The sequence below is a fragment of the Primulina tabacum genome, chromosome 17, assembly GCF_025594145.1.
Source record: "Primulina tabacum isolate GXHZ01 chromosome 17, ASM2559414v2, whole genome shotgun sequence".
NCBI lineage: Eukaryota > Viridiplantae > Streptophyta > Magnoliopsida > Lamiales > Gesneriaceae > Primulina > Primulina tabacum.
The window spans coordinates 32,085,609-32,112,806 of NC_134566.1; the positions used below are offsets into that span (position 1 = coordinate 32,085,609).

Sequence of the window (27,198 nt, forward strand, 5' to 3'; positions counted from 1 at the left end):
TACCGCGGGTGCGGTCATACTTCGGCTATTTTATCTTTTGCACTACTCCAATTCAACAATTTGCTACTCCAAATTCTATTCTAAGCTTCCAAACTAGAACAACAAAAACAACAACAAATCACATAAAACCTGCTCAAGAATAACAAAATTTCAAGTTAAAAACAAGTAATAAAAGTACAATAAATTGCACTTATCACCATTCCTTTCAATTTCCAACAACAGAATAGTTTTATCCCGAATCATCTTTCTTCTGCTGATTCTGATTTCCATCTGGAATAATGCTTCAAGAAGTATAATCTCATAATACCACTCGAATAACTGATGATAGAATCAATCTTACAATACTGGCTATACAACATCCGTATATACCAATTAACAACTTATAACAAATCAATACTATCATCTCCTATCAATCTGGTAATTTTAATCAGGGTTATATTCAATCTTCAACCTTAAATATCAACAGTCATCATCCGACGTTGACATATTCAGTCTATTTATTTTGAGCTGTCTTTATTCTCTTCTGAATCAGTTTCAATTTCTTTTTCATATCTGTGATCCTATCAAATTCAATCTCAGGTATCACCGAGATCTACTCCCCATACGAAGACAATCTGCAGTTTTCACTGTACAATGCCTCGAATGATGCTATCTCCATACTCATTCGATAACTATCGTTATACAATAATTTACAAGCGACAATAAATCATGTCAATTAGTGCTAAAATCCAGCAATACAGTTCCTGGATATTCTCCAGTATCAGGATAGTTGCTCCAATTATCTGTCGATCTATAGACGATAAGTGAAAGAGTTTATTGTATACTCTGCCAAAAGTACAAAATCAAACGAAAATCACAGTATGATATAGTCAACTTTGGCATTCAGTATAATCTATCCTCTTTTTCTGACATAAATCTCAGTCGTCTGGTCGTATCTGTACGTCATCCTGTACAACATCATATAAGCATATTCAAGCAATCTATTAATCATAATTACATTATAGTACAATCTTATCCAGATTTCAGTAGTGTCGTCACACAATCCATAGAAATGTACTCTCATTTCTATTCAAGAATCGATAATCTATATAACCAACCTCCTGGTTTCTATTTTCCTGTCTTCATCTGTCGACGATGCATACATTTCAGTACAAACTCTGCTACAACAGATCTCCTCTGTTTATATCAAAACTGTCTTTTTAATAATCATACATTTTCTGTCACCAGAATAAATACTGAATCGACTACCGTGCGCTTCTGGCTATATCTGTCATTTCATATTCGAAATATTCGGCACAAACAAGTTGATTATTCACATATAATACAGTATTACCTACCTGATATTCTGATCGACACCCTGTTCTGATTATCGAAACCGCGTTCTGAACATTCTGATTAAACTTCCGGACTGCTTTAATTCGAGAGTTTAGCTCTGATTCGGCTTGAACTGCATATACTCTCAACGGTTTCCAATAATCTGTATCACATCTTCGACGTTGTTTAAATCAACTGCTATATCATTTTCGGATGTAATGTCCCACAAACATCATAATCTGTCTTTAATACTGTTTTAGAACAATAACAATTCTCAAGCAATTTCATAACAACAGTCACATATACAATAATCTGTTAAACTCATGAAAAAAAATAAATTTCTGACATTTCTGACTCGGTGTCATTCTCAGCCACTGATCACTGCCTCAACTGTGCTAATATCAATCGGTATACCATATTCGGATATCACATACTCGGAATACAGTCTGTTTCAATCAAGATTCATATCTGAACAAATCAAGATTCATATCTGAACAATTTCTGTATACAATAATTTCAGTTCTCAGATCTTTCAATACAAGATATTCGATTTAGTCAGTCATATGCCATGAGTATATCACAAAATATCATAGATAAACGGCATAAAATCATCAGAATGCCTCTGAATACCGGATTCATCAACCCATAATCAGAACGGAAGTATTTTACAAACAAACACACAATCAGATGTAACTTTCGGTCAGTAAATCCTCTAACTGATATTTCAATTCTTTCAAATCAATCAGTATCATTCTGTACGGACTTCTAAAATAAAACCAGTACCTTGTATCAAATCAAGGCGGGAATCACTCTCCCTGATATAAGGCAAATCCGGAATTTCATCTAGAAAGACTTCAGCATTTGTCCTGCTACTGACAAATCAGCTCATGGTATATTCATTTACAGTAATCAACTGAATGCATAAGGAATAACTCCATTCCTTTCGATAATCATCGATTCCTAATTAATACGGAAATCAAAGGAATTCAAAATCGAAAATCCTTACCGTACATTATTCATTCTTCTGCCATTTCAAGTCCGAATCTTACCATCTCCTGGTAAGAATCTACAATAGCTCTGTACTTGTTCAATATATTCATATCAATAATGCTGCCAGAATCAGACAATACAAGTACAACATAATCTAACTCAATCTCATTCTCACTTCACTGCAGTATACGATATTTACAGAATTCACTGGTAACAATCTTTCCCCAAAAGATAAAGAAATCAATACTACAATATATACAGACCCAATAGAATAAAGCATATGTCAATGCAATTCATACAGAATCATGTATAAGATGTACGAGAATCTCCCAATACATATGGGACAAAATCATAAAAGAACAGATACATGCCACTACATCATCAAGTGCATCCTGGATCTGTTCCTCGGTCACTACCACCAGATGCCTCTGCTCCCTGGAATCTTCGGGAACCTCTCTGTAGACATACTCTCGCAAAATGTCCTGACTGTCGGCAGATACGGCAACTACCAAATACTCATCGGCATTGCTCAGTGGGATGTCTTCCTCCGCAAGTCCTGCAATAAACTCCAGTATAACTCGGGCTAGAACCACTGGAGCTAGATGAACCGCTCGGTCCGCTCCCTAATTTCTTAAACTGTTTCTTTCGAACTTTCAACCAATCTGGCTTCCCACTTGTACTGCCACTATCAAATCTGAGAGGGGACTGCTGTGTCTGGGGTCGGATCACATCCAACCTCCCTCGTTGTCGACTCAAACTTGCCTCAGTTCTCTTTGCTTTATTCAAAGCATCACCAAAATGCTGGGGTCGCTCTACCTTTACCAAGGAAGATATCTCAGCATTCAATCCGTTGATGAACTGATTCGCTATAGTTTCATCATTCCCAGCTATAAGAGGAGCAAAACGTAATAAATTAGAGAATTTAGACCCGGACGCTAATTCAATTCTTAATCATCATTAGGATCAATTTATTAATTCAAGTAATTTGGGTCATAAAAAAAATTTCTTTAATTGCGGAACGTAATGGAATCTAACTAATATACAGATTCGTATAAATAAAGTACAAGTCCTGTACAATCTATATTCAATAAAAACTAAGGTTTAACAACTAATTATCCAGTGTTCAAACCCTATCTTTAATCCAAGTCCGTAGTCTCCACTCTAATCATGATCTCTCTCTCTTCTTGTCTTGACATTGATCCTGTCCCACCTGTTGTCATGCACACATATAAACAAGACAACAGCCGGATAACTCCGGTGAGAATTATATTCCCAGTATAAATCATGTATACATGCCTTTCATATAAACAATATAAAAGCATGAAATAAATATTCATAACATGTATCAAAATCAGAACGTGAATCAAATATTCATCACATGTATTATAATTCAAAACATGAATCAATATCAAGAATAAATTATATTCTAAACATATATCATCATCAGGAACATAATTCCATATCAAACAATGAATCACTCTCCGTGATTCTCAGACTCAGACTCGACTCAGTCCTAATCTAGGGATCCCGATCGGAATAATAACATACACCCACCTACACTCCCGATCGGGGTGGTGGTATGTTCTTATTCACGGATTTTGGCTCTTTCCATATCGAACACCAGTAATAGAAGAAACTCCAATTATATCCACTCCGATATAGCCAAACGTCCGGTGTCTTGACCTAACCGTCACAGACTTTGGCATTTTCACCAATATCCTATCCTGTGACAATGTGCAATGTGCAATGTGCCAGTGACGATTCCATCACTATCCGGCACTACTGTCACAAGATTACTCAATTACAATTAAGCGTATCCGCTTATGAATCAATACATAAATCAATAACTCAAAGGTATCAATCTCATACAATTGCAAATATCAATACAATAAAGTAAAGTTTGGGAAACTCAAGTCAATCAGACTCGAGTTGTACAATCCCACATCAACATAAATTTATACATTTGTCTTCGCGGTCTGACGAAGTCGAAGTCAAATCTGTCCATATCAATCTAAAATCAATATCGCATAGGCACAATCTCAATATGCAACTCAATTCAAAATCTATTCTGATCAATACTCAAATCAAACATAATCTGATCAATATCGAATCAAGATACAATCTAATCTATATCGACGATATCACGATATAATCGAAATCACTACTGAATCTGATCAATATCAATTTACTCATGTTTCGACGGTATAACAATACAGTCTCGATATCCCCGTCAATCTCAACATCACAGATATAATACCAGCACTCATTATCAGTATCAGTACAACTTATAATCTGAATAACAATACAACTCTGATATTGAATCTCAATCACATCAACTCTGAAAATCATAACAATTACATAAACAGTCTGTTCTTCAATCTGACTTCAAATATAGGATGTCCACTGTATCAGAAACACCATATATGATTCCTATTCAATTATGACAATATCATAATTTCAAATCATATTTAAACGTAACAAAACTTACGTTTAGTTTTTAGCTGTCGTCGCTAGGAACTCGGTGCTGTACTCGGATTCAAAATCAGACAGGCAGATCTTGAACAAATCGAATTCTAAAATATTAAAAGGCGTAAGGATTTTACGGAGCGTCTCGGTGCTTCTTCCTTCCAATTTCTGAAGGAATAATCGAATTGTACCTATATATATATATCCCATGCATGCTCAAGAAACGTGGCACAACTCTTTGCACTGCACGTCTCGCGCATATGCGCGACACTACTCGGCGCATATGCGCGAGACCTTAAGTCTCAGCGCGTGTAATCTCGGCAGCTCGCGGATATGCGCGACTTCAACCCGTGCATGTGCGCCCAACTCTCTGCCTACCTCGCGCATGTGCGCGGCTCACGTCGCGCATGTGCGCGCTACTCTCTGCCTACCTCGCTCATGTGCGCGGCTCACGTCGCGCATGTGCGCGCAATGTTCTGTTATAGCTCCTTGGCTACTGGACACCTCGCGCATATGCGCGCCCTCACGTCGCGCATATGCGCGGGGTCTTCTGCCAAATCCGCGCATAGCTCGCGCATCACGTCGCGCATGTGCGCGAATGGCACACCCTCGCACATAATTTTGCGTCTTTTCTCGTCTTTCTCGGTCTAATCCGTTCCGTCTATAATCACATCAATTAATCACTAACTCATTTCAGATTAACAGGATAAATTTCTCGGGCCTTACACATACACAGCTTATTCAAAATAAATATATACAAGCGTTTCATATTTTCCGAACATGGCCCAGCATAAATATAAGATATAGATTGGGGATGAACACTACCAAGTCAATCTCAAGTGTGACACTTCCCAAAAATATTATCTCTGGACTCCTGATGGCATACATGTAATTGTCAACACACAAATATCATTGTTTTTAAAAACGGATCAGACTTTTCGGTTTGATCGGGAACCGATCCGGACGTAGTCTGGTAAAAAAATTTACGATCATTGGACCGACCGGTTCAATCGTTTGTTTAAGGTTGACTAGTTCGATCATCGGTCCAATTATGAATACATTAACAAAGACAACAACAACTCTCCTTGGGGTGAGCAGACGCTTTGTATGAGACGATCATAATAATAAATAAATGTATTTATTCAATGATATAAGATATGCAATGCATGTATTCATGGCGATATCAAGTTAATTGTTCATCTACTAAGCATGCATAAGAGTCAATCGATTAAGTGTCAAATCATCAATACTCGAGCAGACATACAAACATCACTCAAGTATAAGGAAATATCCATATAATAGTGCCGACAAAACGTCATCAAATCTTAAATCTCAACTAATCAATTATAGGGGGCCGCGAATGGTGCCTTTGTGAGCTACATAATGCTAAACATATTATCATGTTCAAAACCTCATAATAAATCTCAAATTCAATAATATCAAAGTATTCAAATATCATCGATGTATATATAAAATGATATGTATTAAAAAAATATTTATTTTATACATTGATTTACTAATAAAAAAATATCATGTATACTACAACAACTCAAATAAAGCAAATGGACATACATTTTCACTCAAATTCAAGCAATCATATATCAAATTATATGGATGCATATCGTAGATTACTCGATCTCACAGTACCTTATTTTTTCAAGATCGATAGTTTTGTCAAAATAGATTAATACAAAGATTTAATCTACATAATAAACGATAATCTTATCTTCTTTCTCAATTATATGATTAATATAATATAATCACATGGCTATTTATAATTAAACTATAATTTATCGATAATACAGTACGAGGGAATTAAATATGATAAATATAGTTTGAAATTCCGAAATCTATTACTATTATAATGTTTAAGCACAAAAGAGATAAGTTTTTGGTATTATGGTATATTTTCTTTATATGTGAGACAGATCAACTCTACCGATAATCATAATAAAAAGTAATACTCTTAGCATAAAAAGTAATATTTTTTCATGGATGACCCAAATAAGATATCTGTCTCACAAAATACGATCAGTGAGACACTCTCACACAAGTTTTTGTCAAAATTTATAATTCTCTCTCTTTATGTTTTACAAATTTTAGAATCTCATTTTTTCTCTACTTGTCAGTTTCTGCCTTGGTTTTTTATAATAATTTTATTACATGTTTGTTATTTGTAGAAAGAGATCGACATAAATCTGGTTTGAATGAGTACGTGTGAAACAAATTTGTATAATAATTTTTACAATATAAAAAATTCAATACAAAAATTTCATTTATCAAAATCTTATTATAATTTCGATACAAAATATCAGGAGATACTATAAAAATATCATGACATAATAGCAAAATCTTAATATATAATTTTTGTTATTATCGATGTACGATAAATTGATTGTGTTTTTAGTATTATTCTATATTTTATAAGCATAGACTAGATATCTTGTTGACGGAAAACATGCCATGTATTTTAATGTAATAAATAAATAAACAAGATGTTCTAGCCGTTGACATAACAATATCTATGACAATAAATACAGTATTAAATTAATCCTCAATTGTTTTTTTCTCCTAACGTTTATTTGGTGTACTTGGCGAACAAATTTGTCGGCAAGGCCAAAGAATTGACAACTTATTCCACCACAATCATTTTGTATTTTTAAAGTAGAATAAACGTGGATGGATATGACTCAACTCAGTTTATATTTAATAAAAAAAATAATATTTTTTATAGGTAGAATCGAGTTGAAAATCCGTCTTATAAAAGTGAGCTGTAAAACCGTCTCAGTAAGATTTTCGTGTTTCCTGAATGCACGATCACTACAAACCGAACTTCGAGATCAATATAAATAACAAAGCATAAAAAAATTTATTACTGAATTCACACAAAATATTATTTAGAAATTCAGGTGAGATTTTTTACTTGTATATTTTTAATAGTTTTCAAACTTTAAATTTTTTTGTTGGGATGGATATTGTGAGTCCAATCCCCATTATTCACAATTTCTTAATTAAATTACTCCGAATTTCACGTCTCAGCCGTTTGAAAAGGCCATATCTTATGTAGGAAAAACCATTTTCTACCATTCATTTTTCAGACAGGCACAACACAATAAAGATACCAAAAGATAGGCATAATCATAAATACAATATTACATGCTGACTTGAAAAAAGTCTAAACTACTGGAGATATAATGTTTCAAGTGCGTTTACTACGAAAAATCTCGGTGTTTGTAAAAAATATGATTTTCGCATATATAATATAGTAAAGTTTCTCTTCCATCGATATTCTTACAATATACTCAAAAGGAAAAATATGGTACCTAAAATAATCGAGCAAACACGAAAAAATTCACATGTGAACTAATAAAAAACACCTCATTTGATAAAATAAATGAAAGAACTTTAAAGCAAAAATGTCCATTTCCATTTTCTAATTGAAACAAGCAAAATTTATACTCTACAAGTGAATCACTACACATCATTTCCATTTCCAATTAAGAAAATGCAAAAATGGCATAGAAAACTAAATGGAATTATTTCAAAAAAAAATATCAAAAAGCTCACTTCACAATTATTTCCCACAGTTGCACACATCAAGAAAATCAAGCAGCTCGAAAACAACAAAATCTAATTTAAAGAAACACAAAAATACAGATAAAAATTGAAATTTACAGCGAGTGCGGAGAAAACTGAATGAGAAAATGACGCGAAGAAGGAGATGTTTTTCATTTGTTTTCGCTTTCTTTTGAAAAATAGTTTATAAATCAAACAAAGAAAATCCCACAAATATATTTCAGAAAATAGGTTGGATCACTAAAGTATACACAAATATATTTCAGGCAATGAGTCAGACCAAGTCTTGGGTTAAATAAAAAAATTTAGTATATGCTAAGATTATTGTTGGTCCTAAACAATTCATTTATATTATAACTAATAAAAAAATAATTTATTTTTAAGCATGGCTGGAGCCCACCCTCGTTTGAAGAGATACACATACATATGGTGATAAATACTAGGTTCAATAGAGGTCATGTATATATATATATATATATATATACATACAGGGCCATTTTTTGTTGTTCTATGTATACAACCAATTTTGTTACAATCCCATAATATTGTTCATATATCAAATCGCTTTCTTGGATCTACTCAAAATTAATGAGTAAGCTGCACTTATTTTTTCTCCCATTCATGGCTCATGGCCACATGATCCCAATGCTTGACATGGCCAAATTATTCTACTCCCGCGGTGTAAGAACAACCATCCTATCGACTCTTGCGTTCTCAGATCCCATTAAAAAGGCCCAAGAATCAGGAATCGAGATCGGTTTAATAATCATCAGGCTACCGAATCAAGAATCAGGCCTGCCTGAGTACATTCAAAGACTTGATCAAGTCACTACAGTAGATTTAGTCAAAAAATTTGTTGAGGCCATATCTTTACTGCAAGAACCAGTTGAGAAACTGATCCAAGAATTCAATCCCAATTGTCTTGTTTCTGATACGTTCTTTCCATGGACCACAGATTCTGCAGCCAAATTCTGTATCCCACGATTGGTTTTCCATGGTACGGGGTATCTAGCGCGTTGTGCCTCGGAGCAAATGAGGCTACACAAGCCTTTCAAGAATGTGTCTTCTGATTCAGAACCCTTTATTCTTCCGTATCTTCCGCATCAGCTGAAGTTTACAAGAACACAGATTTCTCCATTTGATCTAAGGGAAACTGAAGGTGAATTTGCAGAGTTGATTTTTCAGTCAAGAGAGGCAGATAGGAGAAGCTATGGAGTTGCGGTTAACAGCTTTTATGAGCTTGAATCCAGTTACGCTGATCATTACAGGAACTTTTTAGGGATCAAGGCATGGAATATAGGCCCTCTTTTGCTGTGCAACAATGGAGACGAGGAAAAGGCGGGGAGAGGAAGGAAATCGTCCATTGATGAACATGAATGCCTTGCATGGCTGGACTCCAAGAAACCTGGTTCTGTCGTTTACGCGTGTTTCGGAAGCATGGTGAGCTGTACTCAAGCTCAGTTACACGAGATTGCTTTTGGGCTCGAGTCTTCAGGCCAAGATTTCATTTGGGTTGTGAGAGAAACGAGAATCGACGAAATAAACAGCGATTTCTTGCCGAACGAGTTCGAGGAGAGGATCAGAGAAAAGGGCTTGATCATAAATGGGTGGGCTCCCCAAATGCTGATTCTTGATCATCCTTCGATAGGGGCGTTTGTGACGCACTGCGGATGGAATTCAATCCTGGAAGGAGTATGCGCGGGTGTGCCTATGGTTACCTGGCCGATGTTTGCGGAGCAGTTTTTTAATGAGAAACTGGTGACACAGGTTTTGAGGATCGGAGTTTCGGTTGGGAACAAGCATTGGCGGACGGTGGCTATAGAAGGCGTGCCACGGGAGGCGGTGGCCGAGGCGGTGAGGCATGTGATGGTGAGCGGAGAAGTGGCGGAGATGAGAAACCGAGCAAAATGTTACCGAGAAATGGCAAGAAAAGCTATTAAAGAAGGTGGATCATCTTACACTGATTTGAGTGCTTTAATTGAAGAATTGAGTCTTTTATCGGAGGAGTAAATAATTGAGATCGTATTTCTTTTTATGTTTGGTTTGAATCTATAGAATTACTATATCAACTCATCGTTTTATGTTGAATATGAGAATTAATGTTGTATTTGGATGGATTATTGAATATAAGTATTTCAATTTATAATAATAAGTTTATTAGTTAATTTGAATAAATTAATTTTACTATGTTTTAAATAGTTATTTTGTGGATCATTATAATTTCAAATATATTCCAACCTAAAATCATTTCAAATTTTCAATTCAAATCCGATTAAGTCCTTTATGTTAATGGCAAAAATATGTATGAGACGGTCTCATGAATCGTATTTTGTGAGACAAATCTCTTATTTGGGTCATCCATGAAAAATATTACTTTTTATGTTAAGATTATTACTTTTTATTGTGAATATCGGTAGGGTTGACCCGTCTCACAGATAAAGATTCGTGAGACCGTCTCACAAGAGAACTACTCTTATGTTATTTAATGTATATCCAAAAAAACACTTGTATATAAAATTACATTACAAATTAAAATATCTAAAATTGATAATAAATGTATTGAATGCAACAAAGCAATATATGTGTGTATATATTTTCTTCCATGATATTTAGGAAATTTTTCTTATTTTTTGTTGAAATTTTTGATGTGTTATGAAATGATGGAAAAAAATCACAATAATTTTTTTAATCATATTCAAAATATTATTTCAGACTTTAAGAAATGTAATTTTCAATATAATTCACGTGTATTCATTTAATTTAAAGACAAAAAATGTCAGATGTACACTTTATATAGCGTACATTTTAGCTTATGTTAATTTATATATTTTTTTTACCAAATACAAAACTAGCTATCAAAAGAAATAACTTGGTAGTTAAGGAATTTTGTGATTGATAAGGAAAAACTATATCGAGTATTACTTTTAAAAACTATATCTAGTATTACTTTTTTTAAAAACATGAAAATTCACGTGAGACGATCTCACGAGTCAATTTTGTTAGATATATATTCTATTTGCGTCACTCATAAAAAATCATTTTTATATTAAATATAAATAGAGTTGGCACGTTTCATTAATAAAAACTATCGAAACTATTTCACAATGTACCTCTTAAGAAAGAAAGAAATACACATAACCAAAAAAAAAAGGCTGCCTCGATGATTCTAGCTATACATTCAATAGGACAGAGGGAGCTTTAGTTACAAATTTAATAACAGCAATTTTGAGGTCATTATTTTTTTAATTTAATGTTTTAACTATAAATTAAAAAATATATTGGATTTTACCTGATTACTTTTCCAAATAGAGTGTAGAGTTTTGATTGTAAATGGATAAATAATACTCTTAGCGTTGGCAAAATAAAAAAAAAACAAAAACTTGTTTGAGACGGTTTCACAGGTCTTATTTTGTAAGACGGGTCTCTTATTTGGGTCATCCATGAAAAAATATTATTTTTTATGTTGAGAGAATTACTTTTTATTGTGAATATCATTAGGGTTGACTCGTCTCACAGATAAAGATTCATGAGACACTCTCACAAGAGACTTACTCTAATTATAAATATGTATTTTTAAATGACAAAAACTCGTGTGAGACGGTCTCACGGGCCGTATTTTGTAAGACAAATATCTTATTTGGGTCATATATAAAAAAGTATTACTTTTTATGCTAAGAGTATTACTTTTTATTATGAATATCGGTAAGGTTGACCCGTCTCACAGATAAAGATTCGTGAGACCGTTTCACAAGAGACACTCAATTAAAAAAAAAAAAAACGTACTTGCAAATGTTATCATATTATTAAAATAAATCAATTTCGTCACCACCTACGAGCAGCTGAGTCGACGACATAAATTCCTAATTACTTCCATGCAAATGTGGAGTATAGTTGACCACCAAGTCTGCTGCCCGTATCAACAAATTGGACTGCAGAGCAATACAAATTCTGCAAGATAATGGACACAAAGGCCTCTGTTTTCGTGGTGTCCTGAAGGCCACGCAGGCCTTGACATGCACAACTTTACTGGAAAATGTGCAACACAATGGTTTTAAGACGATCGGAATTGGGCTGAATGTAGACGGACCGCTGTAAATATCATAATTGATATAGAACTCCTTTAATTATTTTATAAATAGCTCACCGTACGTGGTCCCTGATCATCACTTTGTGTTTATCAAATCCGAGGGTAGAATTTGTTAGAGTAAGTATCTAACGAACAATTTGTGATTTAGTTTTATTTACTCAACAATATTTATTTTGATAATATTTACGTTTTCATCCAACATGTCATCTACTTTATATGTATACTCATGCAAGCTACATAGATAAAGTCTTTGAATACACAATATCTACAATGAGTTCTGCCTCTCAACGTAAGATCATTAAACTCATTAAGAAGCGTATTTTATATTTTAAAATGGTTTCTGATTGATTCAGCCGCATGAATAAGAATAAATGTCGTTCGAACTTGAGACTAACATATGTGGTTTAAACGTCATGTTTAATTGGTAATGGTATGAAGATGTCGGTTCGTATAGATGAGTGATATTTGATGATGTACTGAACGACATTCTCTCGAACTTTCCAAGTGGTTATCGCTTATCGAGTGAAATAGTTCGCGGTTATAATGGTTGTACTTGTACATCATTAGTTTTTTGGCCCGATACAATGTGGATGCTCTACGTATTAACATGCACTTTGATCCGTTTACCGGCTCTATTGAAGGTTATCAAGTGGCGAGATTGGAAGTAATTTCAAAATATATATGAGTCAATACATTGTAGTCGATGATTTATCACTCACCTACGGGTGAAGATATGTGATGTGATGAATTAAGAATACAAATATATATATTACGTAGTAGTCTTGGTAAACTTAAAGATACAAAAAAATATTACTTTTTTCGTTTTTTTAATGTGATGGCAAAATATTTTTAATTAATATATAAACAAGGCATTTCCAAACAAGCAATATGATTGTGAATATATGTTGCCAATGATAATATTATTTTTTAATCACAAATCCCGACAATAAAAAAATCCTAGTTCATGAGGGATAAACATGATTTTATAGTAATTTTTAACCACACCAATATAATTTACAATACCAAGTTCAAGTTTAAGTTCGATAAAAGTCAATTTCAAAACATAAAGAGACTCGAGCAACTTTTTTTCCATGAACTTACAGAAATACCTTCACGAGCTTGATAAGCAAAATTAATATATCAACGTTATATAGCCTATTCGTGTGTAATTTAATTTTTTTTATGTCATTATAACATAATAAAATTATAATACGGTCTCTAAACCATGACAAAAACTTGTGTGAGATGGTCTCACGGGTCGTATTTTATGAAACGGATCTCTTATTTGGGTCATCCATGAAATAATATTATTTTTGATGATAAGAGTATTACTTTTTTTGTGAATATCGGTAGGGTTGACCCGTCTCATGGATAAAAGATTCGTGAGACCGTCTCACAAGAGACCAACTCATCTTAAAATATAGATAAAGATAAGATCAAATTTTAAAACATAGATAAATAAGAGAATAATTATAATTTAAAATATCTCTTCAGCAAATCAATTAAAAGTTAGTTAGTATACATGCTCAACTTTAATTAAATAGTAAGATAATAAGAAATGAGATACTAAGATACGATGAACCCCAATGATCTAAAAAATAAAATACTAAGACATGATGATCCCACGTGATCTAACGATGTTGGAACATGTTGAGAATTACTCCATCCGTCGGGTGGGTGTCAAAACTACTTCAAACCCCGAAAGTCCCAAACAAGAGATATATTTGGCTTTGCGAGACATGTCGGCCAAGGGACAAATTAATAGAGGAGTGAGGTGAAAGGCAATGGCATGACACAAGTACTCATGCAGTCCTCTCACATTTGGGTTGTAAAAACCATACCGCAACGTTGTCAGCAATTAATAAATATTACGTCCATGTTGCGGGGCAGCCCAAGATTTGGTCGAACCCATCGGTGATTTTTGCACCAACACCCTTTTAACTTAACGTATAGGCCCCCAAGATGTCAATAAAGGAAAGAGCAGGAATTTACATTTCATCCATTTTTCTGTTAAATTAATCTCGTATGGTTCTGGATTCTCAAAAGTCGTCAAGAGAACGCTGAAGCAACAAGATTCTTTGATGTACACATTCCATCGGACAAACCAAACCACCATTTCAAGGCCCGGCCCAATAAACGCCTTTTTTTCAAATTAAAAAAATTTATATAAATGTTACTGACGACCCAATTAAAAAACAAATCAGTTCATGTCTGCAGTAGGGGTTGTTACTAAGTGTGTTCAAACTTCGGATAAAACCGAAGAAAATCAAAAATCCAAACCGAATACCGAACTGAACTGAAAAGCCGAATTTTGTTATTCGGATATAAATGTTAAAACCGAAGTTTATTTGGTTCGATTTCGGATTATATATGTCAAAATCAAAAAATCGAAAAAAATGAAATTTCATTAAATTAATAATTTTTTATATTTTATTTATATTTTATATTTTGATATGATATTTGGTGAATGAAAAATCATTTTGAACAATTTTTAGTTGATTATTGTTTGTTTAATTAATTTAGACCTTATATTTAAATATTTTACTAAGTAAGAGTTAACATATTATATTTTATAATATATTTATATTATTAATTTAAATAATTATACCAAAACCGAATTAATCAACCAAAAAAATCGAACCGTTTTGGTAGAAAATCGAACCGAATCGAAGAATAATGGTTCGGACAACGGATTATATATTTTCAAAACCGAAAACCGAAATAAAAAACCGAAAATCAAACTGAACCGAACCGATCGATGAATACTCCTAGTTGCTGCTCCTTCACGTTTCACGTCTGCAACAACTTCTCTACACGGCTCTCGCCTCTCTCTTTCACTCATCTTCTCTCTAGTAAGGGCATCTGCATCCGTCCACATTAATTTATGTTATTAACTTTCCATATCCTCAAAAATTATGGGGTCCACGAGCCACATATTCATTACATTAACACTTTTCCATTATTAACACACACTCACATTCATTTAATATCAACTTTCATTATTTATGGGTCCCACTGTCCACTTACTCATTTTTTTTAATTTTAATTAATTCAATATCATTCTAATTTTGTTAAAATTTTATAACAAATATTATTAAAAATAAATAGTATTATTATTTTGTGAGAAGTAAATTGTGAGAAAACGTCGCACATAGCGACGATTTGTGGAAAACCCATCGCAAGTAGCGACGGGTTTTGAGAAACCGTCGCAAGTAGCGACGTTTTTCAATTTGCGACGGTTTACGAAAAACTGTCGCTATTTGCGAAATAATGCCGTTAATTCTGATGAATTTCTTGGCTGACATGGCAGCCAAGATTAATAATTCATGCACCCACATTGGTGGGTGAATATTAATGGGTGTTAATAATCATCCATTAATGCACCAACGTGGGTGCATTAAGTAAGAAAAATATTTTTATTCTTAAATAAATAAATAAGAACTTCTTTTTTTTTTTTTTTAATTTTAAAAAAGTCCCAATTCTATTTGAGTCCAATGTCCCACCACCTTTCATATCTAGTAGTCCCAATCGAATCTCCCTTGCCCCATTGACAATCTCCACGATATTCTCGTCGTTAGCCCTTTTTCCCGACTACATATAAACACCTCCACCCCATCACAGATAAAGAAACGCGAAGAACTCGTTGTTATTTTCCTCTGGTTTCAAAGCTTCTGCGGCCATGGCTTCTACATTCAACCGTTTGTTCTGTCTTCTTTTCCTATCCCTTTTCATCTTTTCATACGCCCTCGATATGTCCATAATCACTTACGATGGCGCCCACGGTGTGGGTCTGACCAGATCCGAAGAAGATGCCATGTCCCTTTACGAGTCATGGCTCGTGAAACACGGTAAAGCTTATAACGCCATAGGCGAGAAAGAGAGACGTTTCGAGATTTTTAAGGACAACTTGAGATTCATCGAAGAACACAATTCCGAAGACCGGACGTATAAACTAGGGCTGAACCGATTCGCGGATCTGACAAACGAGGAGTACAGGTCCATGTTCGTTGGCGGAAGGATGGACAGGAAGACCCGGCTGATGAGCGGGAAAGCCAGTAACCGGTACGCGTACAAGGAGGGCGATGGGCTGCCGGAATCCGTTGATTGGAGAGAGAAAGGAGCCGTTGCTCCGGTAAAAGATCAGGGTCAATGCGGTATGTTTGCCTTTTGATTTTGATTCGAAAACACGAAAGATTGATAGCAGATATATGTGTGTATTTTGGAGAGATTTTGTCGGCGTGGGTGGTGACCCAGGTAATGGGTGTCAATGGTGTTTTGACAAGAGTCTTGATTCTGTTGGGTCGACCGAAAGGGACTTTTCCAATTTTTTTTGTTTGTTTCTCTCCTGAGAAATTCTGTAATTTAACCCAATTCAAATTTCATTTTCACTTTTTCTAGGAATAAATATCCAATTCTCTGTACGATGAAAAATTGAATATCCGAAGAAGATGAAATGGATAAAATAAATAAAGAGGGGTTGGTGGATATGAACTCATGACCAAACTCGATTCATTGACACCCTAATTAAACAATTGAAAGTTAATTTTAAAAAATTCATAGATTAAAAAATATATATGCACCAAAACTAAATCTTTCTCTTGGAAACTTGTGTATTGTTTGTTTGGAGAATAGCCATGTGACAAGATGGTAGTATTTTCATTTTGACCGGATTAAAATATTATTTTTAAGATATTAATCGCAAAATGTATTCCTTCCATCATTATTCTCGATTCTTTTGAAAATTTTGGTTCTCTCATGAATGATTGAGGGACCAATTTTTTTGGGAGTTGAAACTGATATTGGGCATCATTCAGGTTGGAAGAATTGGGAGTTTGAAACATTAGAAATTAACTTGAGAGTTTTTCTGGGCTTCTCTGGGTTAGATAGTATGTTTCCTGATGCTTTCTTTATCTATTTATCGAAGTCTTGATTTACAAATTTATGTCTGAATAAGATTGGCTGAGTAATAGAATGGAAGAAACAATACTTTTCATTCTTGACAAAGATCAATCAACTGTGAAAAATTGAGCAAAACGTTATGATTTCTCTCTGAGGTTGGTTGTCCCAAGTATTTTTGTGTGTTATTTTTATTTTAAGCTAAATTTTTGCGACTTTTTTAATTATTGATCTTTATCAAGCTTTGTTCCATCAAATCTTAACATAGTTCGATTTTTTCTTTTTGTTTCCAATGCAGGGAGTTGCTGGGCTTTCTCGACTGTTGCTGCTGTTGAAGGAGTAAATAAGATTGTAACTGGAGATCTCGTAGTCTTGTCGGAACAAGAGCTAGTTGATTGCGATAAAGCATACAACCAGGGTTGCAATGGTGGTCTTATGGACTATGCATTCCAATTTATCGTTAAAAATGGTGGCATTGATACAAGTGTCGATTACCCTTACAGGGCTCGTGATGGAACCTGTGATCAGTATCGGGTATAACTCATGAATCCATATTTTTGGTACAAATGCTTCGTACCTTTTCAGTTTCTGATGATGATTAGTTTATATATTGCTTAGAAAAATTTCACATTTTCTTGCAGAAAAATGCGAAGGTAGTCTCCATTGATACCTACGAGGATGTTCCTGAAAACGATGAGCAGTCTTTGAGGAAAGCTGTGGCAAATCAACCAGTCAGTGTTGCCATTGAAGCTGGAGGCCGAGCTTTCCAACTCTACCAATCGGTATGATATATGCACATTTCAAGAATCAAGAAAAGTACAATGGGCTTTCTGTTACGGTATATAAGATTCTTCATTTCTTTATACAGAATGTTACCTATTTTCTTGTACCGTACAGGGAGTGTTCACTGGTCAATGTGGCACCGCTCTAGACCATGGTGTTGTTGCCGTTGGATATGGAACCGAAAAGGGTGAAGACTACTGGATCGTGAGAAACTCCTGGGGTCCAAGCTGGGGAGAGAAGGGCTACATTAGGCTTCAACGTAATGTGGCTAATATTACCACAGGCAAGTGTGGGATAGCTATAGAAGCATCTTATCCTCTCAAAACGGGTCAGAACCCTCCAAACCCAGGCCCATCACCTCCAACACCGGTGAAACCCCCCACTGTGTGCGACGATATCTACACGTGCCCGGAGGGCAGTACTTGTTGCTGCGTGTACCAGTATGGAAACTACTGCTTCGGTTGGGGATGCTGCCCGTTGGAGTCTGCTACGTGCTGTGATGACCACTCTAGCTGCTGCCCCCACGACTACCCTGTCTGTGATCTTGAAGCCGGCACCTGTCTAATGGTAATTCTACTGTGTTTTGTACATCCCATCGTGTCTCCGTTGTTAGTAAGAAAAAAATATACTAGAAATAGTAACTGTTAGCAAAGGTTCCGTCCTGTTGTACTAATAATGTTGTGATGATGTGGTGTTACAGAGCAAGGATAATCCAATGGGAGTGAAAGCTTTGAGACGAGGTGCTGCCACTCCCAACTGGGCCAGTCTTGGCGGAGACAGGAAAATCACCGTTTCTTGAAGTTAATCAAAATACTTGTTTGTAAATATTTCTTCATGTTTAGAGTTTGTCTTGTTAATTTGAATATTCCTAGTACTCTGCAACGTTGCGTTTTACATTAATTTAGTAAATTGGAACAAATCAGACTCGCCGAAGAAAGCGAGAAATCATTAATTTTTAGCTCATTTATCTTATTATTTTTTCGTTGGGCCATCAATTCACGCATGCATTGTATAGGCCTAAAATTTGCACGGACAACGAAATACACACTTGGAATGTATGAGAATAAAGAAAGAAACATATCCACGCCTATCATTTTCTTAGTCAATAAAAGAATGGTGTTGGTTTTCAAATGTCAACTTTTCCATCATTATCCCGGCTTTTCGATCGTCGCCCATAGGAAAGAAAACTCGTAAAATAATATTCGATTTTTGACATCAAATGTATATACATAAACCACATAAATCAAGTTGACTTTGAATGTTATTATGTTTGTGTATATCACACACAAGCACAAAACCTTCAGAATAATCGGTCAATTTGTCTGATACTCGCCGAAAATTTTAGAGTCCGCTTCCAGCAAGTGTCATTAGTACAGATGCATGTTTCAAAATTGTCTCGAGCCTGAAATCACGAATAAGACCGTTAGAAGGGGGCCTGGAGGGAGTCCTGGCGTAGCCCTTCCGACGCTCAAGTCAGAGACTGAGGATAAAAGTTGAGAGCAGCTAAGGGTGCTGCTGAAAAACAATATATTGAATGAAAAATCATACGCTCAAACCTGATATTTATAGAAAATATCTGAATCCTTGATGGACCTATCTTCCATTTGGGCTAGGGATGAGCCAGGAGTAGTGTGCCCATCCATGGGTATCATTGTCAATATAAATTATTAAAAGTAATTATCCTAATTTGATTCAATTGATATAGCTCTGAGTTTAGAATTGTTTATATATTCTCGAGTCACTGATCTTAATTTGGATCTGCTTAAAACTTGAAAAATATTAAACTCAGTCGATTAGTTTATCACCACCTTATCCTTCCAATGGATGTGACCTTTAGCCAACGTAAGATTCTTGAAATTGAATTTTAAAAAAGTCCACTTGTTCAAGTCAAAATCAATCAATATACAATTACTAAGCCAAATTCGATCAATGCAATGCTAATACCCCATTTAAGTCAATGAATGGCTACTATACATCGGGGGCTTTTCATGTTCCTTGTAATTCAATGCCTGTTTCTGGAATCCAAGGTCAACTACTAGAGATCACGGGTAAGTTGTTTCTTGGTTATCTTTTGATGGTTTTTGATTCCTAGCTAATTTCTTCTGTTTTTCGTCTCCTAAATTGGTCTGGGATTCAGTTGTTGGTTGTAATAAGTTGAGAAACACTGAGTGGATTTCACGGAAAGATCCCTATGTTTGTCTGGATTACGCCAGCTTGAAGCGACTTACGCGTACTTGTAATGGTAAGCCATGCATCCGGTGCGTTCGATAATTTTTGCATGCGATGTTTTATTGAATGCAGTTTCTTGGTTGCAGGCGGAGGGAAAAATCCTACCTTTCAAGAGAAATTCGAGATTACATTGATAGAAGGGTTCCTGGAGATAAATATTACGGTCTGGAATAGCAACAAACCGACTTCTGACGATTTTATTGGAAACGGAAAGTAAATAAATCGATTTGCTTCAAATATATATGAAATCTCCTTCTCTTCTTAGAATTTCTTTCTTCTTTATTTTCATGTTGAGGTTGTCTGTCCAGACTTCTATTACAGGGAGTTTTATGTCAAGGCTACGATGACAATTGCTGGCCTCTTCAGGACAGGAAAGGCAGGTACTCAGTCAGATTAACTACATTGTTAACTATTTTCAATGTGAATACTTGATAGTTTCTATTTGGAGAAAGTCGACGGCGTGATCACTGTCTGATATTCATGAACCGGTGGCTTGTTGTATTGTTCTGTTTGTTTGTGTGCACGCATGCATGCAAGAAGATACCCGCGAGGCCGTTGAGCGTGCTTTATGTCTAAGTTTGATGCGAGCTACGCATGTACCGGTTCCAATTTTCATCCTAATTTGATACTAAAGTTTGTGATGTTTCTGAATGTTATTGCTTGCCTTCATATATAGGCATGCTGGAGAAGTTCGATTAGTAATGCATTATGCTAATGCCAAGGTAAGCCAGGCCAGGCCCCTTTTCCTTTTTTTTTGACATAAGTTATATCGACCATCTACCTGCGGTCTAGATTGATATATAAATGCTTGTGTTTGTGTCTAATTAGCATGCATATTTCGTTTTCTTTCTCTAATTTCCAGAAGCTTACAACTAGCTATGGTCCATCAGCTCCACCATATGCAGCCACAATACCGACTTATCCCGCTATTTACTCGGCCCCCCATCCTGTATCGTCACATCTTCCGTTACCAGCTAGCTACCCACCACCAGTTCCTCCTCCCTATCCAGAGCCATTGTATCATCATCAGCCTTCTCCTTATCATCCGGCTTATCAAGCACCTCCACCAAATCCTCAACAACCAGCTTATCAGCCAGCACCCCCCAATCCTCAATATTATTACCCTCAAGGTAACATGTATTATTTCACTTGTAGCTCTTTTGCAGTATTCAGTAAAAAAAAAATTAAATTTACTCCCAATGCTTTTTTCATTCTGGCAGGTATATATCCTCCACCTCCGCATCCACGACATCACATGTTTTGATCCGATATTTAAGATAAGATGAGCGCGAATCACTTGCTGTTATGTAATATATATTTTGATAGTTTATCATATATGCTACAACTATCGTTTCTTACTCTTAATTCTTCGATGTTCTTTTGTACACTCTTTTGTTCGATCAATTACGATAGAATCAAGAAACTGGAAAAAGATAGAATTCATAAGCTATGTATGTGTTGTAAATTCTTTGGTGGTTGTTTTTTATGTTTGAGATATGTTCTTTTGTTGTTGAGTTCTATCTACAATGTACCAACAGACCTTCAAGAAGGACATTTTGTTAAGAGATTAAATTTTTTTTTATCCAAAAGAAAGATTGCAGCAAAGGGATGTAATCATCAGGTGAGAATGATGTTCAGATCTGTCTAATGAGTGAACTTTTCTGCATACCATGGATAAACACACTGCAGATATTTGTTTCATAATGATATTGAATTTTTATTTCATGTATGGATAAAAGATGCAGTCCATGTTCATGTAGGTTTCTCACATCTTAACGAAAGTTCACGTCATGTATCGCTGATCCAAATACTAAAATTTAACTATATTACAGGAGCATAAGAAATTGTATGATAGATAATCCGATAAAAGACCATCTAAAAACAAAAACATAAAACATAATTCATGTTCATGCATGCAATAGGAACTTTACTATAATTGTGAAACAGAAACTGTTGATTGTGGTAGCCATTTTACAGCACTGTAATGCTGCTTAGTGCTTTCGGTGTTCCACTATCATTATTTTTTTTGTAGTAGTTGAGGCTAGTTGTTCTTTCTCCAACAAGGGTAAACTACAATTGGTGGGAAATGAGCATCTTGGTTTCCTTTTCTAGCCTTTAGACACTGCATAGAGCTAGCATTATCATTGTTTATTTTGAATTTCGTGATTGACCATTATGATGAGGAAATTTAGGGGCTAATATTTCGAAGAATTACATTTTAGATTTTATTTTGAGTGAATTTTTTTATATATTTATATTCAAGAACAAGTCGTGAATATAATCAGAGTGTATGAAATCCTTTTCTCTATTAATGTATGTAGTATCTTTTTTTTTGTCTGTGTCTGAAAATTCTTGGGATCAGCATAATTTTGATACTTTAATGATTTTATTTGTCACTACTTAGTTTACATAATTAAGTACTTGATCAAAGTCAGTTTTGTTTTATTGTTTCAGTTGTCATTCCTACATATATGCATCAATCATAGGCAGAGACTTGTTCTTTTCAAAGTTTCAAATTCTGCTAAACTATCTTTTTGTACTTCCCATCCAGCCTGTAAAAGCAAAAAATCCAGAAATAATTAGTGATCTTGCCATTTTAAATTAACACAACATTTTTTTTTATATATAGAAATAAGTTTTGCTGGTTTAATTTTGAAGGTATATAAGATATTCCAAAGTAACTCATGCGAGATAAATTTATGTGTAATTAAAAATAAATTAAAGTTTTTTTTTTAGAAATCTAAAAGGTTTAAATTTTGTATAAATGAAGCATTAAATTTCGAATTCCAACAAAATAAAAATGAAATTACGAATTCGTTCAATCGTTGTGAACTTGGTTGTGGATTTTGTCTTCAAAGCTAGCCATTTGTAAGATTTGATGAGTTTGGTGCTCTTGTGCTTTTAGGATTGGATTTGACTTTATACATATTAAGTGTATTTTTGTTCCTCTCTCTTTTTGTTTTTTAAAAGGTAATGTTTGATTGTCTTATATTAGTTATGAGTAGGTCTCTTGTGAGACAATCTCACAAATATTTATCTGTGACACGGATCAATCTTACCGATATTCAGCATAAAAAGTAATACTCTTAGCATAAAAAGTAATATTTTTTCATGAATGACCCAAATAAGATATCCGTATCACAAAATACGACCCGTGAGACCGTCTCACACAAGTTTTTGCTATATCTCCATTGCATATTTTTTAATTTATTTATATTTTCACACATATTAAGAAAATTATTGAAAATACAAGTTTTATAAAAAATATAAAAATTTGTTAAAAATAAGTAATGTATTTAATGAGTATGAGTAGATTAATAAAGAAGCAAAAGGAATGTTAAATGTATATATCGAATTATATATTTGAGACGAATGCAATATTTATTATTGAGAATGATGAAATATTTCAATAGTTGTTTATAGAGTTGGAGGATTAAAGCAAAATAATAATAATAAAAGAATGCAGGCTAATTCTCGAATGAATGAGTGGCAATAGGAGATCAAGTAATACTGTATTTCCATGTTTATTCATGAATAAAGAAAGGACAAGCGTGACGCATACTCTGATAAAATCTACTCCTTTATCCCTCTATTTTGGAGAGCCCAATCGCAAATTCAGATTCAAATATACAAAATGGCTTCTACTTTACTCTCCTCTTCTTTTCCACCATAATGAACAGAAAACAGAGAGCCCTTCTTCTCACAAGAAATGTCTACAAATCAGAGTTCTTTGTTTGATACCCTCTATTGTTATGAAGAAGAAGAGAGCGAAATTACATTGAACAATGACTGTTTCAATGGAGAAAATCATTCCCTTTGCCGTTCCAAGTTGTTATTGGAGCAAGATTTGTTTTGGGATGATGAGGAGCTCCAATCTCTTTTCTTTAAAGAGAAAGAAACTTGTATTAAATCTAACACCATTATTGAAGCTGGATTTTCGCTTTCTCTGGCTAGAGAAGAGGCAGTAGAATGGGTTCTGAGAACCAATTCCTTTTTTGGGTTTTCAGCCATGACTGCTATCCTTGCAGTCAATTATCTGGACAGGTTTCTTTCTAGCCTGAGTTTGCAGAAAGATGAGCCATGGATGATTCAGCTTGCAGCTGTTACTTGCCTATCTTTGGCTGCTAAAGTTGAAGAAACTCGTGTTCCTCTACTCCTAGATCTTCAAGTACGTAGCAAGCATTGCATTACATTTTTGGGGTCCCATTTTATAAGCTTGTTTCGTTTCTGAAATCGAGAACATGTGCTTTGTTTTTCTTGGGGAAATAGGTGGAGTGTACCAAGTATGTGTTCGAGGCAAAAACCATTCAAAGAATGGAGATTTTAGTGCTTTCATCTCTCAAATGGAGGATGAATCCCGTGACCCCACTTTCATTTCTTGATCACATTGTGAGGAGGCTTGGATTGAAGAGATACATCCACTGGGAATTCCTCAGGCTCTGTGAAAATCTACTTCTCACTATCATCTCGGGTATGAATTACAATGATTCATTGAAATTCGATAAAGGTCGGATTTTGTGACCAAATTTTGGTTCTGATTCCATGTCTTTTGGTCTTGTTTAATGTAAGATTCAAGATTCCTACGTTATCTGCCGTCTGTTTTGGCTACTGCCACCATGCTTCATGTTATTCATCAAGTTGCGCAATGCAATGCCATTGGCTACGAAAACCAGCTCCTTGAAGTTCTCAAAATCAACAAGGTTTGTATTTACACTACGGTCCTCAAGGGCAGTCATGGTGACAACTCTTTCAGTTTCATAGCAATTTGATAGAATGTTTACGGCTGTTTTATTGCATTAAAAGCTCAAATGTTTTATGAAAAAAACTACATATTATTTCAAATAGCAAATATTCCTCATACTCTATCCATTCCCACCTGTTTTTTTATGTATATTCTTAATATCCCTCAATGAACACACTGTATGGTGTCATGAATTTTTTGTTGCATAACCAGTAATATATAAAACCCTTTTTTCTCTCATTTCATCAGGAAGAAGTGGATGAATGTTTTGAGCTCTTTCAAGAAACACTTTGCAGCGGTGGTTTAAATGGCAAAAACATGACTCAAAAGCGCAAGTTTTGCCAGATCTCAACCAGCCCAGGTGGTGCAATGGATTCAATGGATTCATTTTCCATTCCAAGTAGCCCAAGTGACAATTCATTGTTAGCCGCAGCATCATGCATTTCTTCTGCAACAAATCATCCCATTTTCAAGAAAAGCAGAGTTCAAGAAAGGCAGATGAAATTGAACAGAGTTTTTGTGGATGCTGTTGGAAGCCCTCATTAAATCTCTAATCCGTGTTTCCAAGAATGTCCATATACATATAACGTGTTCTAGCATTATCTTTTCTGGATGCCTAATTAAATTCAAACTGCCTTTTTCTTTCCAAAAATCTCTGCCAAAATTAAAGTAAAGATCAAAGGGAGTTGGTAATCGAATTAAAGAGAGAGAGAAAAAAAAAGGAGATCCGAGAATGTGAAGCAAAGCATTCAAGATTTCTAGACTCTGTTTCTATATCCATGTAACAGGAGCTGTAAGATATAATTGCTGTTGTATCGAGTCAGCTGCATGCCACTAAACGTTCACAATGTAGCATGCATCCACATGTTGTACTACTTCAATTCTTAAAAAAAGCTCCTTTTAAATATTGTTAATGAATGAAAGTATCTTTTACAGAGCCATTTTTGTATCCAAATTCATTCACTAATTAAGTACCCTTTTTGACTCTGCGTGGATTCTTGATCATTTCGAAGCGTGTGTATCAGGAGTATAGTGGTGAAGGTGCTGGTTGCACGATGGTTGTTTCCCGTTTTACACCAATGCTTTAAAAGCGTAAAACGTCTTAAATTAAATTTGAGACGAAGTCTTTTTCCTCAAAATGATAAAACAAAAACCTTGTTTAACAACAAGAAAGGTAATAAAAATAATACTGCGTTGGAATAAGAGCATAAAATAATTTTCCTAGAAAGCATGCAAGCCAAGAATGTGGGAAACTACTGCTACACTCTCACATAGAACAACTAGATATCGAAAGTAGTGGGGTGACCACCTATATTGAATCAATTATTAGGCCAATTTGAAAGCATTCAGATTTTCAGAATTATAAATATATGTATAGTTGAAATTTAGAAGCAAAAAATTCCACCAAGGGAACCCTATCTTGGTTTTTTTTTTTTTTTTTTTATATTGAAGAGGAGTTTTGCTTACTTATTTGGCATTAAAGAATCCAATTGGAAATTTTTTAAAAAGAAAATCATTCCACTTTTCTTGGTTTGAGGAGCAGAATTTTCTTGTGAATTCATTTAATGCTTGGCTTTTTAATAATAAACCAACAACCATAAATTCTATGTGTTTCTTTTATAGCTAAGAAAAATTGATTGCTCATTACAAGCCAATCCAGCAAAATGGTAAATATAAATCAAGTTTGAGAGGTAAAAAGTATTTAAAAAGAATACATAATGCGAGATTTGCTATATAAATAAACAAATTTAAATAATTCATCATCACTAATTTTTAATAAATTTTTTTCATTAAAAAAATTTAACAGTTTAAAATAAAAGATTGAAACAAAAAAAAATTGATAATGGGAAATCGGGACGATCTCTCCACCATGAATGGAAAGTTTGGACGTGACAGATTTCGAATTGGGAGACAAAAATCTTTGATTTTGTGAAAGTTGTCATTTATCTACTTTTTTAATTTTCTCTCTTCTTTCAAATACCACATATAATCCTCTTTTTGCTGTTGTTATCAATAAAAATTAAATTAAATATCGCATCTTAATTCATCTGTCTAAATCTATAAATGAATTATATATGAGTAATTTTTTTATATACTCTTGTCAATTACTTTGTTT

The 27,198-nt window shown here is 34.5% G+C and overlaps 4 protein-coding genes across 4 annotated transcripts; all 4 read left to right on the forward strand.

Moving 5' to 3' along the window:
- Positions 1–8,934: 8,934 nt before the first annotated feature.
- Positions 8,935–10,412, forward strand: LOC142531512 (scopoletin glucosyltransferase-like). The gene has a single exon (XM_075637666.1). It carries the CDS (start codon positions 8,935–8,937, stop codon positions 10,354–10,356), a length of 1,422 nt encoding a protein of 473 aa, XP_075493781.1. The 3' UTR covers positions 10,357–10,412.
- Positions 10,413–15,954: 5,542 nt separating this feature from the next.
- LOC142531801 (cysteine proteinase mucunain-like) lies at positions 15,955–19,075 on the forward strand. Its single transcript, XM_075638063.1, has 5 exons — positions 15,955–16,587; positions 17,628–17,863; positions 17,971–18,111; positions 18,227–18,679; positions 18,813–19,075. Exons 1-5 carry the CDS (start codon positions 16,113–16,115, stop codon positions 18,909–18,911), a joined length of 1,404 nt encoding a protein of 467 aa, XP_075494178.1. The 5' UTR covers positions 15,955–16,112; the 3' UTR covers positions 18,912–19,075.
- Positions 19,076–20,026: 951 nt separating this feature from the next.
- On the forward strand, positions 20,027–22,583 carry LOC142531248 (uncharacterized). The gene is made up of 7 exons (XM_075637344.1): positions 20,027–20,160; positions 20,250–20,354; positions 20,428–20,554; positions 20,650–20,721; positions 21,018–21,063; positions 21,204–21,471; positions 21,562–22,583. Exons 1-7 carry the CDS (start codon positions 20,070–20,072, stop codon positions 21,603–21,605), a joined length of 753 nt encoding a protein of 250 aa, XP_075493459.1. The 5' UTR covers positions 20,027–20,069; the 3' UTR covers positions 21,606–22,583.
- A 1,282-nt stretch (positions 22,584–23,865) lies between these two features.
- LOC142531653 (cyclin-D3-2-like) lies at positions 23,866–26,023 on the forward strand. The gene is made up of 4 exons (XM_075637872.1): positions 23,866–24,509; positions 24,611–24,812; positions 24,911–25,041; positions 25,332–26,023. The coding sequence occupies exons 1-4, from the start codon at positions 24,051–24,053 to the stop codon at positions 25,626–25,628; spliced, it is 1,089 nt and encodes a 362-aa protein (XP_075493987.1). The 5' UTR covers positions 23,866–24,050; the 3' UTR covers positions 25,629–26,023.
- The last annotated feature ends 1,175 nt before the right edge of the window (positions 26,024–27,198 follow it).